Below are 15,216 nucleotides of genomic sequence, written 5' to 3'. Positions count from 1 at the left end.
ACTCCGAAGAAGAGGGGTGTTCTATTTCTCAGTCATGAAGATATGCAAGAGGCAAAGAAATCTATGAAAGAAAAGGGTATTAAAGCTGAAGATGTTAAGAATTTACCTCCTATTGAAGAAATACATGGTCTTAATTTACCGCCTGTTGAAGAAATATATGGTCTTAATTCATCACCTGTTGAAGAAACACATGGTCTTGATAACCCGACACAGGTAGTAAAGGTAAATTCTCTCTATAGATTTGATGAAGGTGATATTCCTCGTTATAAGTCTGCTAGACAATGCTTAGATGAGTTCGACAATTTTATTGTTAAACAAGAAAACTTCAATGCTTATATTGGTACACAATTGAAATATAATTCCGATACGCTTGAACACTTGGGTGATTATATGTCTAGAGTTAAGGGTGAACTTAAACTCATTAGTAAACATGCTTCTATGGTTACCACTCAAGTAGAACAAGTACTTAAAGCTCAAAATGATTTGCTCAATGAATTGAATAATAAGAACAATGATTATGTTGTTAGAGTGGCTACTAGAACTGGTAAAATGACTCAGGAACCTTTGTATCCTGAAGGCCATCCTAAGAGAATTGAGCAAGATTCTCAGAGAAATAATTTAGATGCACCTAGTCCTTCTAAAAATAAGAAAGAGAAAAATGATAGGACTTTGCATGCTTCTAGTGAACCTATTGCTGAAACACCTGAGAATCCAAATGATATTTCTATTTCTGATGCCGAAACACAATCTGGTAATGAACATGAACCTAATGATAATGTTAATGAAGATGTTCATGTTGATGCTCAACCTAGCAATGATAATGATGTAGAAATTGAACCTGCTGTTGATCTTGATAACCCACAATCAAAGAATCAACGTTATGATAAGAGAGACTTTGTTGCTAGGAAGCACGGTAAAGAAAGAGAACCATGGGTTCAGAAACCCATGACTTTGTATGCGTTTGACCGATATGCTTAAAATGAATCCACCGGAAGCTGAAATTTCCACCATGCTTGCTAATTACACTTTCAAGGGTGGAATACCTAAGAAACTAGAAGATCCAGGAGTACCAACTATACCATGCTCCATTAAAAGAAATTATGTTAGAACTGCTTTATGTGATCTTGGAGCCGTTGTTAGTGTTATGCCTCTTTCTTTATCTCGTAGACTTGACTTGAATAAGTTGACACCTACTGAAATATATTTGCAAATGGCTGATAAATCAACTGCTATACCTGTCGGTATTTGTGAGGATGTGCCTCTTGTGGTTGCAAACGTTACTATTTTAACGAACTTTGTTATTCTTGATATTCCCGAGGACGATAGTATGTCTATTATTCTTGGAAGAGCTTATTTGAATACTGCAGGGGCTGTTATTGATTGCAACAAAGGCAATGCCACTTTTCATGTTAATGGTAATGAGCATACGGTACACTTTCTGAGGAAACAACCTCAAGTCCACAGTATCAATTCTATTGGAAAAATTCCATCGATTATTTTTGGAGGTTTTGAATTTCCTCTTCCTACTGTCAAAAAGAGATATGATATTCTTATTATTGGGGATGTGCATATCCCCGTTGAGGTAACATAGTGTTATTCGAAATTTCTCCGGTTCCATGTTATTCAGAATGAATTTGTTAACAAGACTTGATCAACCTTGTTAGTGGATTCCTTTTGATGAGCATGAGATGGATGAAGTTACAAAGCACAACCTTCTGTACCTTCCTTTTACTTTCTGTTATTTAGAATAAATAAAGCAAAATTAGTATTTTTCTGTCTGTTTTCTGATTTATCCGTGCAATAAAAAATACCCCGAAAATAAAAGTTCTCCAAATGCCCTGCCAATTTAATATGATTTTTTCTGGAATATTTGAGAATATTTGGCACTGAGAACACATCAGGGGGAGCTGGCACCTGGCCACGAGGATCCAGGGCGCGCCCCCTGCCTCATGGGCCCACGGTGGCTCCCCTCCACTTATTCCTGCACCCACACACTTCTTCTTCCTCCCAAAAAATCACCATCCAGCTCAAGCACGATTTCTAGCTCATTTTGCTGCGATTTTCGATCTCCTTGCTCAAAGCACCTCTCACAAAACTGATTTGGGGGATTGTTCCTTGGTATGTGACTCCTCCATTGGTCCAATTAGTTTTTGTTCTAGTGCTTTATTCATTGCAAATTTGTGTTGCCTAGGTGACCACATTCTTGAGCTTGCATGTCAAATTTATATGGTTCCAAGTAGTTCTAATGCATGATATAGTCTCTAGGCACTCGTAGGAGTAGTTGCTACCAATTTTGTTGAGTTTGGTTCACTTTTATTTGAAGTTACTAAAAATTTCAGAAATTTTCAGAAAATAATGAAGAGATTTTTGAGGGGCTCATCGAGCCGAAGCTCGAAGGAAAAGCAAAGTGAAGAAGCAGAGAGGCCCAAATATAATCTGCCTCGCACCGCGGAGGTTCGGTCGTGTGAATGGCCTTCCGATGATTTCTTGAGAGCAGCCGGAATTTATGATGATTTTTATGAATTGGCTGAGAATGCATTCCTCACCGACTTCCTCCGCGACCAACGCGAACAGTATCTATTACTCACCAATACTTTTGTGCAAAACTTCTACTATTATCCTAAGGAATCACCTCCTTCAGTAGAGTTTCATTTATATGATGTGGTTAAGAAGATGTCACTATATGAATTTTGCAGGGTTTGCAAAATACCTTTCGAGGGTAGATGTGGACGGGTTTATTGATACTATTACTGTAGGGGAAACTAGGAAGGTTTCCGATGCAAGAATCACTAGCATACATTTTCCTGTTTTATCCTACTTTGCAATATTTGCTAGTCGTTGCTTAATTGGTCGCGGAAACTGTGGAAACCTTAGTGTTCCTGATATTATTATTTTTTTCCATGGTTTATTCTGTGATGACTCTGTTAGTATGGGCGGTATTATTGCCAAACGGTTAAGTCTGAACCGTACAAAGGGCCCCATCTTTGGAGGTGTCTATGCTTCACGCCTTACTGCATATTATAACATACCTATTAGGCACTATGAAAAAGAAGAAAAATTGCTGCCCACTGTTTATTTAGATTATAAGAGTATGGTAGCGCATGACTGTATTGTTAAGAATAGGGAAGGGGCGCTTAAATACAAATTTTTATTTGATAAACATCACCCTGAGACTATTACCTTGCCTGCTCCTTCCTTGTTTGATTTATCTGCAGGCCAGTATCTCGTTCCGCTGGTGACCATTCAAGCTTACCGGAACCACAATTTGATCCTCCATGACAGTCTAATTACCAGTGGGATCCGGAGGTGATTGCCAACCAGTGGCAATCCGAGACTTCTTCACAATACGACCCCAGTTATAACTTTGGATATCCGCCAGGCCATCCGTGGCAATAGACCAACTTAGGCCAAAAGCCTAAGCTTGGGGGAGTACGTATTTCTCACTGACATTACATTTATGTTCACACACTCATTGCTAGATGTCGGTGCTCATACTTTTTCACTATAATATCCATGTTAGTTTATTTTCTTTTTCTTTCTTTCTTCTTGTGTGTTTGATAAACCTTAAGAAAAACAAAAAATTTAGTTATAGCGTTTAGCTAGTTTACCTTTCTTGCTGTAGTAGTAGTAATTAAAAAGAAAACCCAAAAATATTTCCCGTTCTTCTTTTGCTTGTTGGGAGCTTTCCCGTGTAAATAGTTTTATTTCTTTTCTTTGGGGGTCGATAGGTGAAGACCATAATAAAAATGTTGAAGTGGCCCTTATATGCATTATTGTTGATTTAACCAAGAGCCCATATTGCCTTGTCCTCTCCTGTTTATTGAATGCTCGCAGATTCCAGCTTAGTCCAATGCACGTGCACTATTATTATTCACATCATTCGGTCGGGCAAGTGAAAGGCAATTATGACGATATATGATGGACTGGTTGAGATGGGACAAGCTGGTATGAACTCGACCTCTCTTGTTTTTGTAAATATGATTAGTTCATCGTTCCTGATACAGCCTATTATGAATAAACATGTTTGCAATGACAATTAGAGATTATAGTTGCTTATGCCATGCTTAATTAGCTAGGAGTTTATAATGGTTTACCTTGCATGCCAACATGTTATTAAAATGGTTGTGATGTGGTATGATAGGGTGGTATCCTCCTTTGAATGATTCAAGTGACTTGACTTGGCACATGTTCGTGCATGTAGTTGAAACAAAATCAACATAGCCTTCACGATATTTATGTTCATGGTGGATTATATCCAACTCATGCTTGCACTCAATGTTTATTAATTTTAATGCATGTTCATGACTGTTGTCGTTCTCTAGTTTGTCGCTTCCCAGTCTTTTTCTAGCCTTCACTTGTACTAAGTGGGAATACTTATTGTGCATCCAATCCCTTAACCCCAAAGTTATTCCATATGAGTCCACTATACCTTCCTATATGCAGTATCTACCTGCCGTTCCAAGTAAATTTGTATGTGCCAAACTCTAAACCTTCAAATGAAATTCTGTTTTGTATGCTCGAATAGCTCATGTATCAACTAGGGATGTCCGTATCTTCCATGCTAGGTGGGTTATTCTCAAGAGGAGTGGACTCCGCTCCTCACTCACGAGAAAATGGCTGGTCACCGGGATGCCCAGTCCCATGCTTTATGCAAATCAAATCAAAGTAATTGCAAACAAAACTCCCCCGGGACTGTTGTTGGTTGGAGGCACTCGTTGTTTCGAGCAAGCCATGGATTGATGCTTGTTGGTGGAGGGGGAGTATAAACTTTACAATTCTGCTTGGGAACCGCCTATAATGTGTGTAGCATGGAAGATATCGCCATCTCTTGGTTGTTATGTTGACAATGAAAGTATGCCTCTCAACATATTATTTATCTCTATTTCAAAATCGAGCTCTGGCACCTCTACAAATCCCTGCTTCCCTCTGCGAAGGGCCTATCTATTTACTTTTATGTTGAGTCATCACCATCTTATTAAAAAGCACCAGCTGGAGAGCACCGCTGTCATTTTCATCCATTACTATTAATTTATATTGGGTATGACTATGATTGGATCTCTTTTACCATGAATTAGAATGTTTAGTCAGTCCTTGATCTTTAAAGGTGCTCTGCATTTGTGTTTTGCGGTCTCGAAAGGGCTAGCGAGATACCATCTTGTTATATCATATCATGATTGTTTTGAGAAAGTGTTTTCATCCGAGATTTATTATTATTGCTCGCTAGTTGATTATGCCATTGATATGAGTGAACATGAGACCTAAGTATTATTGTGAATATGGTTAGTTCATAATCTTTGCTGAAAACTTGAATGATGGCTTTACATATTTACAACAACAAGAGCAAACAGAGTTTGTAAAAGTTTTTCTTTATCACTTTCAGTTTATCAACTGAATTGCTTGAGGACAAGCAAAGGTTTAAGCTTGGGGGAGTTGATACGTCTCCGTTGTATCTACTTTTCCAAACACTTTTGCCCTTGTTTTGGACTCTAACTTGCATGATTTGAATGGAACTAACCCGGACTGTCATTGTTTTCAGCAGAATTGCCATGGTGTTATTTATGTGCAGAAACAAAAGTTCTCGGAATGACCTGAAAGTCCACGGAACTTTTTTTGGAAAATATTAAAAATATTGGTGAAAGAATTAAGGCCAGGGGGCCCACACCCTGTCCACGAGGGTAGGGGCGCGCCTGCCCCCTGGGCGCGCCCCCTGCCTCGTGGGCCCCCTGGAGCTCCACCGACCTCAACTCCAACTCCATATATTCGTGTTCGGGGAGAAAAAAATCAGAGAGAAAGATTCATCGCGTTTTACGATATGGAGCCGCCGCCAAGCCCTAAACTCTCTCGGGAGGGCTGATCTAGAGTCCGTTCAGGGCTCCGGAGAGGGGAATCCGTCGCCATCGTCATCATCAACCATCCTCCATCACCAATTTCATGATGCTCATCGCCGTGCGTGAGTAATTCCATCGTAGGCTTGCTGGACGGTGATGGGTTGGATGACATTTATCATGTAATCGAGTTAGTTTTGTTAGGGTTTGATCCCTAGTATCCACTATGTTCTGAGATTGATGATACTATGACTTTGCTATGCTTAATGCTTGTCACTAGGGCCCGAGTGCCATGATTTCAGATCTGAACCTATTATGTTTTCATGAATATATGTGAGTTCTTGATCCTATCTTGCAAGTCTATAGTCACCTACTATGTGTTATGATCCGGCAACCCCGAAGTGACAATAATCGGGACCACTCCCGGTGATGATCGTAGTTTGAGGAGTTCATGTATTCACTATGTGTTAACGCTTTGGTCCGGTACTCTGTTAAAAGGAGGCCTTAATATCCCTTAGTTTCTGTTAGGACCCCGCTGCCACGGGAGGGTAGGACAAAGATGCCATGCAAGTTCTTTTCCATAAGCATGTATGACTATATTCGGAATACATGCCTACATTACATTGATGAATTGGAGCTAGTTCTGTGTCACCCTATGTTATGATACATGATGAACCGCATCCGGCATAATTCTCCATCACCAATCCAATGCCTACGAGCTTTTAACATACTGTTCTTCGCTTATTTACTTTTCCGTTGCTACTGTTACAATCACTACAAAACCCAAAAATATTACTTTTGCTACCGTTACCGTTACTTCCATACTACTTTGCTACTAAATACTTTGCTCCAGATACTAAGTTATCCAGGTGTGGTTGAATTGACAACTCAACTGCTAATAGTTGAGAATATTCTTTGGCTCCCCTTGTGTCGAATCAATAAATTTGGGTTGAATACTCTACCCTCGAAAACTATTGCGATCCCCTGTACTTGTGGGTCATCAAAGCCCGGCGACCACCCTCCAACGAGGGCGCGAGGAAGTGTTGTGTCGGTCTGTCCAGCGGCGGCTAGGTTAGGAGCGAACCAGACTGGAGGCTGGAGCTAACGAATTGGGATTTTTCCTGCTCTCGATCGATATGGGAGGCGCTCGTTTGGGCCGCGAGCCTGCTATAGGGCCTGCCTTGCCCTTACGTTATTGGCCCATCCAAATTGGAACGTTTTTCTTCATTTTTTACATTGCCTGATCATGCGTTGGGACGAACAAAACTAGCCTCGGCCAACCTGGACGACTCAAACTAGGTGCACACTTTCCAGCCACCCGAGGCGGCCGCCCATACCATCCCCTATGGTGGTGTCGCCCTTTTTTGCTTGTATGATTGGGGTAGTGAAAAATATCCCAGTGGCGCTTTTGATTTACCCACAAAATGGTTGAATTGCTTGTTTCTATGAACTGAGTTCGCCAATAATGTGAAGGATGCCAGTCTTTTCATCCTATTATAGATTGCTTCGATCTCGATATGTCAAATGTAATCGCATGAAATATACAGTAGAAGCCAGTGTGATGTGTGTGGCTACAACTAGTCTGACTACACGTTCTCATATAACATATCAAGGACGCACCATCTTACCATATTAACCATTCGACTTACCAATGCATTGTGGGAAGAAAGAAGTATTGCGACTGCGTATCCAGGCAATTGGTGCCATGGACTCCTTGGTAGAACCTTGTAAGCGAAAAAACGTTGCAGTGTGCTTGTACAAAGAGCTAGCGTAAGTTCAGTTACCTGCTTCTCGGAATTTTAGTTAGCCATTTATTGCAAAATTGTTTAATTACGTTGCTTGGCTTAATTTTATTTGCTACTTGTAAGTGCATCTAGTGCCCCTTAGTGATTTTGGTGTATTGAAGACATATAGGTTAAGGGACTAATGCGTTTGTGAGTGTACACAGATCTATAAGTCTATGAGGAGTTTGATATTTACAGAGAAAGTCGACCCCTAAAAATGAAGTTCTGCAACTGAAGACTTTGGTATTTCTGAAGACTTTCTGAAGACTTTGAAAGTGAAGAAATTGGTGTGACCTTGAAGAATTGGTATTCATTTGAGGAACATGAAGCGTGAAGACCTTTGTTTTCGTAGTTTCATTTTCTCTTTCTTGAGTCATAGGAAACACCGTACTGTTAAAGGGGGTCGAGGAAATACTAAGGAAAAATTTACATGTGATGCTCAACTCAAAATCCTACACCTACCAATCCCTTCGAGTGAAGCCATTGGAAATCTCATACAGTTCAGTCATATTCTTCAGTGACAGACGAAGTTCTTCTGGTCTCTGAGGAATTTGTTCTGACTGAGGAGTTAGGAATTCACCAGTGCGGATTTCGTACACAGTGAGGATCATGATGGCCCTGAGGAATTTGATACTCAAATTTCCGACCATTGCTGTGCTACGCGCCAGCTGTCCCAAAATATCTACCCACCTAACGGTCATATCATTGAAGGGCATTTATGTCTTATCATGCGGGCTGCTCCCTGGGCTATAAATAGCCGCCCCCTACAACCACTAGCTGGTTGGCTGCTCTGAGAGAAACTGACACTTGTCATTTGAGAGCATCCCATCCTCCGAGGACTTTGAGCGACAATCATCAAGTGAGAAAAACCCCAAACCCAAACACCTACAAACCCAAAGTGATTGAGCATCACTGAAGAGATTGATCCTGTGTGGATTCGACGCTTGTTACCTTTGAAGACTGTGCTTCTTCCAGACGGTTAGGCGTCATGGTCTAGAGCATCCAAGAGGAAATTGTGGATCGCCGAGTGACTGAGTTTGTGAAGGTTTGGAAGTCACCTAAAGACTTACCACGAGTGATTGGACGAGGTCTTTGTGACCTTAGTTCAAGGAGAATACGGTGAGGACTGTGTGTCCGGGACTGGGTTTCCTCAGGTTTAAATACCTAGCCGCTCCAACCAAACGTACAACTGAGACAGCAGTTGGAACTGGTCTATCAAATCATTGTCTTCACCAAGCCAACTGGTTCTATTTTCTCAACCCTTACATTTCCTCATTACTGTGTTGTGCACTTGTTCATATCTGTGTTTGAAGACTTTGACTGAAGACTTTCTCAATTTCCTCAGTTCAATTTCCTCAGTCTGTTTGTCTTCATCCTGTGTTATCCTGTGTTTACGCTTTCTGTACTCTGTGCTTGTCTTCATTTCATCATGATGACTATGCTTGTGTTCTGCTATGCATACTTTTGAGTACATATTCCGCTGCAAGTAGTTCTTCGCTAAGGAATTTCCTCACCCGCAAATTCCTCAGTGAAGAATTTATAAAAATCGCCTATTCACCTCCCCTCTACTCAATATAACACACTTTCAATTGGTATCAGAGTAAGGTACTCCCTTGTTCTGTGTGATTTTGGTTTAACCACCTGGAGTTTTAGTTATGTCGACCGCAGGTATGATCAAGGTCTCTGCTGGGTGTCCTACCTTCGATGGGACGGACTACCCCTACTGGAAGAATAAGATGCGAATGCATCTTGAGCAATTGATAACGATATCTGGTATGTGGTGGAAAAGGGTGTTCCCTCTGTCTCACCTCAATAAACGCTGCCGATGTGAAGAGATTCAAGCAACTCGATTCTCAAGCGAAGAATATCATATGTGGCCATCTAAGCAAAGGACAGTATGAAAGAGTGAGTGCTTTAGAAACTGCTAAGTTTATCTGAGATAGGCTATCCAAAGTAAATGAAGGAGTCTCAACACAGCATGACTCTCGAGTTGATGTTCTTCGCAATCTCTTCAACCGCTTCAAAAGACTCGACAATTAGAATGTTCAACAAACCTTCGATCGCCTCATTGATATCTCAAATGAGCTTCAAGCACTTGGTGCCACTGACATCACCGACCACGAGGCGGTGAAGAAACTACTAAGATCACTTGATTCCTCATTTGATACTCTGACATTGATGATACTAGTAGATTGCCCGTGCGTTACCACGGGCCAACAAATGAATGCACGTGTGTTGCCACGGGTATAAGTTACAATGTATTTTATTCATGTAAATATTTCACCTCTTAACCATAATGATATGGTAAATTTTACAAATGATGTTTGATCAAGCAGGAGCTGGAGCTGCCGAGCTCGCCTTGCAGCACACGCAGGAGCTGCGAGCTGGAGGTCCTGTTCATCTTAACATATGTCGAGCAGACACCTCATTGCCCAAGAGTGAGCCTTATTGGTGGTGTATTTGTATTAATAAATCAACAACGTATTTATTTTAATTTTTAGGAAATTGTTTTTGTATGGAACTGCCTCGGCATGCATTCAGTCATTCACCACCATGCGAAATGTCAGATTCCAATACCAGGTGACCATGAAATATTTACAACATATGAAATATTGTCTTGAAGGACAACATGAAGAATATCAGCTTACACTGGTTCTGCTTTAACATGTATTCCATTCCAGAAAAAAGCTCACTCCAGTAACACAGACCACATCGTCAATCAGATGTTCTATAATAATTAAAATAATTGCATTGGTAAACAAAAAAACGTAACTTTTACAGTTTAATGGCAACTCAGTGTGATGGCATCACTGACAATTAACTCAACAATCTAATATCCTTGGAAAAAACATCAAAAAATAGACCAATAATGGTGAAACTCACTTATGTATCGTCATATACACAAACACATAAGAAATTTGGAAACAGTTGGGTTTCAGTCTCATGGAAAGGTATCTGAGGGTTCACATAATAAGAGATAATACTATACTGCTCATGCATTACATTCTGTCAAAGATCGATGACTTTGATGATATAACATGGACCAGCTGCACTGCTAAAAAACGCAGAATTAACAAGGCAAAAGAATTTTGCTAGGGACTTACCACGTTCCTCCAACCGATCAAATCTTAAACTACAAAGAAGGTTCGCTGATCCAATCACCTGCAGCAGGGAAGTTACACGATGAGGGAGTTAATGAATCGTCAGTTGCGGCAGCTGTGACCGTATCAGAAAACCTCTAAAGCAAGATGCAACAGTTTCGTTCAAGACAATACATTCGGCCTCTAAGTACCGTTAAAACGACGAACCAATTTGAAACTCACAACCGAAACTATATAGTTTCAGGAAGATCTCACATTCAGAAGGTTGTATCTTTCACTATACTCAGCGAAAAATTGAGAAGAAATTATCCATGGAAGTTTCAAACCAAATACTGAAAATACATCCATAGCCCCATGGACAGATTCAGCCTTGAAGTTACTTTAAACTGCCCGCAAAATAGGAAGTCATGACTGAAACTGCAGTCTGACGAAACTAACAGTAACTTCAGATAGGCATATCTCCTAGAACACCTGAAGAAAAATTGCAAATAAACATTGGTTGGAAAGGTCTTGAAAAGATATACAACTTTTATTTTAATGGTCCGGTCATATTCGACACCTAAAACCCTCAAAACGCAGCCTCTCAGTTACTGCACGCACTGCAAATAGAGTTGTGCAAAACAGACTTGCAAAAACAAACAGCAGGGAAGGAAGGATTACTTCACTTCATACCTACAACAGATCACGCCCCTACCATCTCTATTTCGCTCTTTCTATCTCTTCTCTGCAGCAAACCTTCTTTCAAGCTGCCTCAGACATGGGTTTGGATTGGTGTCCTCCTGAATAATCTGGCCCTGAGGCTTTCTTTTCCTTCTCAGAATCTGAACTTATCAAAATCATGCTAATTAGTGGAAAAGGCTGCATATTGACCTCTCACTAATACAGCCACATGTGCCAACAAATATTTTAACCACTCACCAGGATCATTCATTGGTACAGAAAAACCACAACATAATTAAGCATATTATGAACCAGTCTTTTCAAAACCAGTATTGGTATTTAAAATTAATGAAATTCATATGCATGGACAAGTGTATGGTTTAGAATACACAAAAACAGCAAAGTACTATTTGGTTATAGTCAGAGTTCACCTACTTTGCAATGTGGCACCAGAAACGAAAGCTGCTTAAAAAGGAAAGGGAAAAACTGATCTTTTGTGATTTCTTTCCCATTTGAAACTCCATATAATTGCTTTCATGCAGCTTTTTCTGCAAGTAATAATAGCTGAATGTATCCTACTTTGTTTATATTCAGCATGAATATAAACTAATCTGTTTCATAGTGCATACAGTGTACTGATGCTTGACAAAAACTTAAGTTATTCGCATCATCTACAATTATCTTTCTGAAGCGTGTGCTATCAGCTCTGAAACATGGCATTCAGAAGCACGAGTAACATCTGATCCTTGAACAAACCATGCTGCCCTCCGTAATAAAATGCTCAAAACCAGATTTCATAAGAATAAAGTGCTATTAGAACAGAGGAGCTTATGTGTCTGTTCTGGATGTATTATAATCAAGGCAGCACCACTGGCATGGAGTTTCATTTATCTCTGGCACCTCACTTTGCTAGCAATGTAGAGATAAAATGCCATTACTTTGAACTTCAATGCAAAGAGCAATAAATCACCCTCAAGGAGAGTACTAAAACTGTGATCTTATAAGCAAATGTCCACATGTTTTGATAAGAAAAGTGATTTTGCCGAACATTTATAGATCAAACAGGGATATAGCCCGAAGATACTCTAGTTTTTTTCTTCTACATAAGTCCATAGTTCTCCAGGACATCAGCCGTCAGGAAGTACTCGTCAAGCTAACCAGATGTCGGCTCACCACAGAAGTAATTTTGCACACGTGAAGACTTAAAAAACAAAAAACAATGTCTTAAAAAATTGAAAGAAGCTACAGATATAAAGTGCAAAAAGGTACAAGTGGGGACAAAATTGTGGAATAGCTCTGATGAGCCACACATTTCATCAGAAACAACAGAAGTAAAATTGCTCAACCATATCAAGTTTGTGAGCAGAGCATATATAGTGGAAGTTTTTTACACACTTCCCACGGTGCTTTCGGTCCGCGAATGAAGCCTCCTCGTCCTCCTCGGACACAAGAACACACTGCATATATGAGGTCGTTCGCAGAGCGGTGTCACAAAACAGAATGGAACCAATGATCTTGTTCAAAAATAAAAAGAACCGAGATGAGAGAAAATTCATACGATGCGGCCGCTGCTGACAGGGGCATTGACCAACACCTCATCGGAGGGCACGTCTAGCTTCTTCTGCTCCTCCACCCGATGAACCCACACCAAAGCAAATAGGCAATCATCATCATAGCACCATTCTCACGGAAGAGCAACTGTGATGAAGAGAGGAAACAGGACGAACGGCTTGCCTGGACGTTGCTCTGAACTGAGAGGCCGATGAGCTTGGCTTTGCCGGTCTCGTTGAGAGGCGATGAACTTGCAGCCGAGGACGATGTGGAAGAGGAGGACGGTGACGTCGCCGCGCGACTCTAGGTGCCTGCGGAGAAAGAAAAGTTGAGATGTGATATCTTCAGACCAAGAACTATAGTTACAGGTTCAGATTTGCTTCAAATCATTCAGGCACAGCCAAGAATACCGAGATTAAACGTTCGCTTGCAGCCCTTGATGAATCCCAGGATCTTCTCGTCGAAATCGAAGCCGAGGTTCCAGATCAGGGACCCATACCCGAAGACCCGCACCACCATCTTGCTGTTGTTTCCCCTGCAGACGACAACAAACTGAGCGCACAAGAAGCCATTCCCCCAGCTCGAAAAATCATGTCAACATCGCCCCCAAATCAAAATCCCCAAAACAGTTCAAAAAATCCCAAAAAAGGTACGAGTAGACCGTAGGTGGATTCAGTTACCTGGCACACCGGAAAGAATGCCGCGGGTGGGTCGGCGGCGTGTGGGGAGGCGCGGGATGGGGATTTGACTCCTCTTACCTCACCCGCGTCTCCTCTCCTCCGCCTGCGGTCTTCTACGGTGGCCTTCTCTCGTCTCCTCCGCCGCGGTCCACCCAATTTGCCCACGTCTTGAGCACCTCCTTGTACGCCACCGGCCGATCCACCAGCGTGTACTTGTCCGGCAACGCCCGAGGATTCTTCCTGCAACCAGCAAGAATCCCTATCAATCATCATCATCTTCATCACTCACACCGATTCACCCACTGAACCAAGCAAGCAATGGAGGGAGGACGGAGGACGGAGGACTCACAACACTTTCATCTCGAAGTTGTTGAGCCACCAGATGTAGGTGTTGAAGATGAGGAAGTGGGCGGCGCGCCAGTGCCGGGTGTGCTTGGCGATGGACAGCCAGGCGATGACGCGGTCCACCACGCTGTGCGCCTGGGGGTCGTCCGAGTTGGAGCTCACCAGGAACGGCGCCCAGTAGAACTCCACCGTCGCGTTGTACTCCGCTGCGGTGAACACGTTGAGAGAGCCGTTGGGCCCCACGAGCTTGGCCAGGGACTTTTGGTCGCGCGACGGGATCGCCGACGACACCAGGCACACCGTCGACTCCCACTGGTTCTGGTTCAGGAGTCCCCCACGAAGATCAGCCTCTTGTTGCGCAGCCGCTCCAGCAGCAACCGCGCGTCGAACCTACAGCAAGATTCAATTCGGCTGGGTTGAGATCTACGAGTGCTGATGAACTGAATTGAATTGGGGATGGATGAATAGATGGATGCTCGGCCATGGCGCCCGAGGTACGGAAAGGGAAGGGGGTCGGACCTTGACGAGCAGCTCCATGGCATCGGGGTCACGGATCAGGGAGACGCCGGCGGCCTCCTGGTCCTGTCCCGGTGCTGATCGCCGCCACGGCCTGCTGGATCTCGCCATGGCCCGGAGTTCGGCGGGGGCGATCCCGGTGATAGGAATTCAAGCCGTCCTGCCCTGGAGACGCGGCAGCGGTGTCTCCCCTCGGACGGCGGCGGCGGCACCGAACGAGTTCGTACGTGGGCAGCGGCTAGGAAGAGTCGGCGGCAGGGAGATCGGAGATGAGATCGGGACGAGCGCTTTTTGTGCGGGGGGAGGGGTGGGGTTTTTTTCGGGTCCCTGCGTGGGATGGGGTGGGGCGGGGGAGGAGCCGAAAAAAAACCAGCGAAAATAAACCGCGGAGACTATTTATCAAGTCGTCCATTAGGAGTAGAGACAAGAGTGCTGATTACAAGTCACTTGATCCCGCTGATATCCTCGAGAGGCTAAACACTCATGAGTTCCAGCTTGCTGAAAAGAGAGATCTCTATGGTTCGAGCTATGGCAGATCACGTGCACTGAAGGCCAAGGCAGTTTCTGAGTCTGAAGATAAAGACTCTGACAGCAGCCTTGGTGATCCTGAAAAACTGAGCCATGATCTAGCATTGCTCATGAAGAAATTCCAGAAATTCTCAAGACGTGGTCGCTTTGGAAGACCCTCAAGGAGCAATGATTCCTCATCCAGTGACTACAAAAAGAGGCTTTGTCACAAATGCAAGAAACCAGG

The 15,216-nt window shown here is 42.6% G+C and overlaps 1 protein-coding gene across 1 annotated transcript; it reads right to left on the bottom strand.

The window, feature by feature from the left end:
* Positions 1-12,368: 12,368 nt before the first annotated feature.
* On the bottom strand, positions 12,369-14,937 carry LOC109777698 (xylan O-acetyltransferase 7). Its single transcript, XM_020336275.4, has 6 exons — positions 14,466-14,937; positions 13,951-14,336; positions 13,602-13,841; positions 13,332-13,456; positions 12,929-13,232; positions 12,369-12,827 (listed from the first exon to the last, which is right to left on the bottom strand). The coding sequence occupies exons 1-3, from the start codon at positions 14,571-14,573 to the stop codon at positions 13,715-13,717; spliced, it is 621 nt and encodes a 206-aa protein (XP_020191864.1). The 5' UTR covers positions 14,574-14,937; the 3' UTR covers positions 12,369-12,827; positions 12,929-13,232; positions 13,332-13,456; positions 13,602-13,714.
* Positions 14,938-15,216: the final 279 nt, after the last annotated feature.

Source organism: Aegilops tauschii, chromosome 4 (assembly GCF_002575655.3).
Source record: "Aegilops tauschii subsp. strangulata cultivar AL8/78 chromosome 4, Aet v6.0, whole genome shotgun sequence".
In the NCBI taxonomy this organism is placed as follows: domain Eukaryota; kingdom Viridiplantae; phylum Streptophyta; class Magnoliopsida; order Poales; family Poaceae; genus Aegilops; species Aegilops tauschii.
The sequence above is the reverse complement of the archived record's forward strand: the minus strand, read 5'-3'. Positions and strand labels throughout refer to the sequence as shown.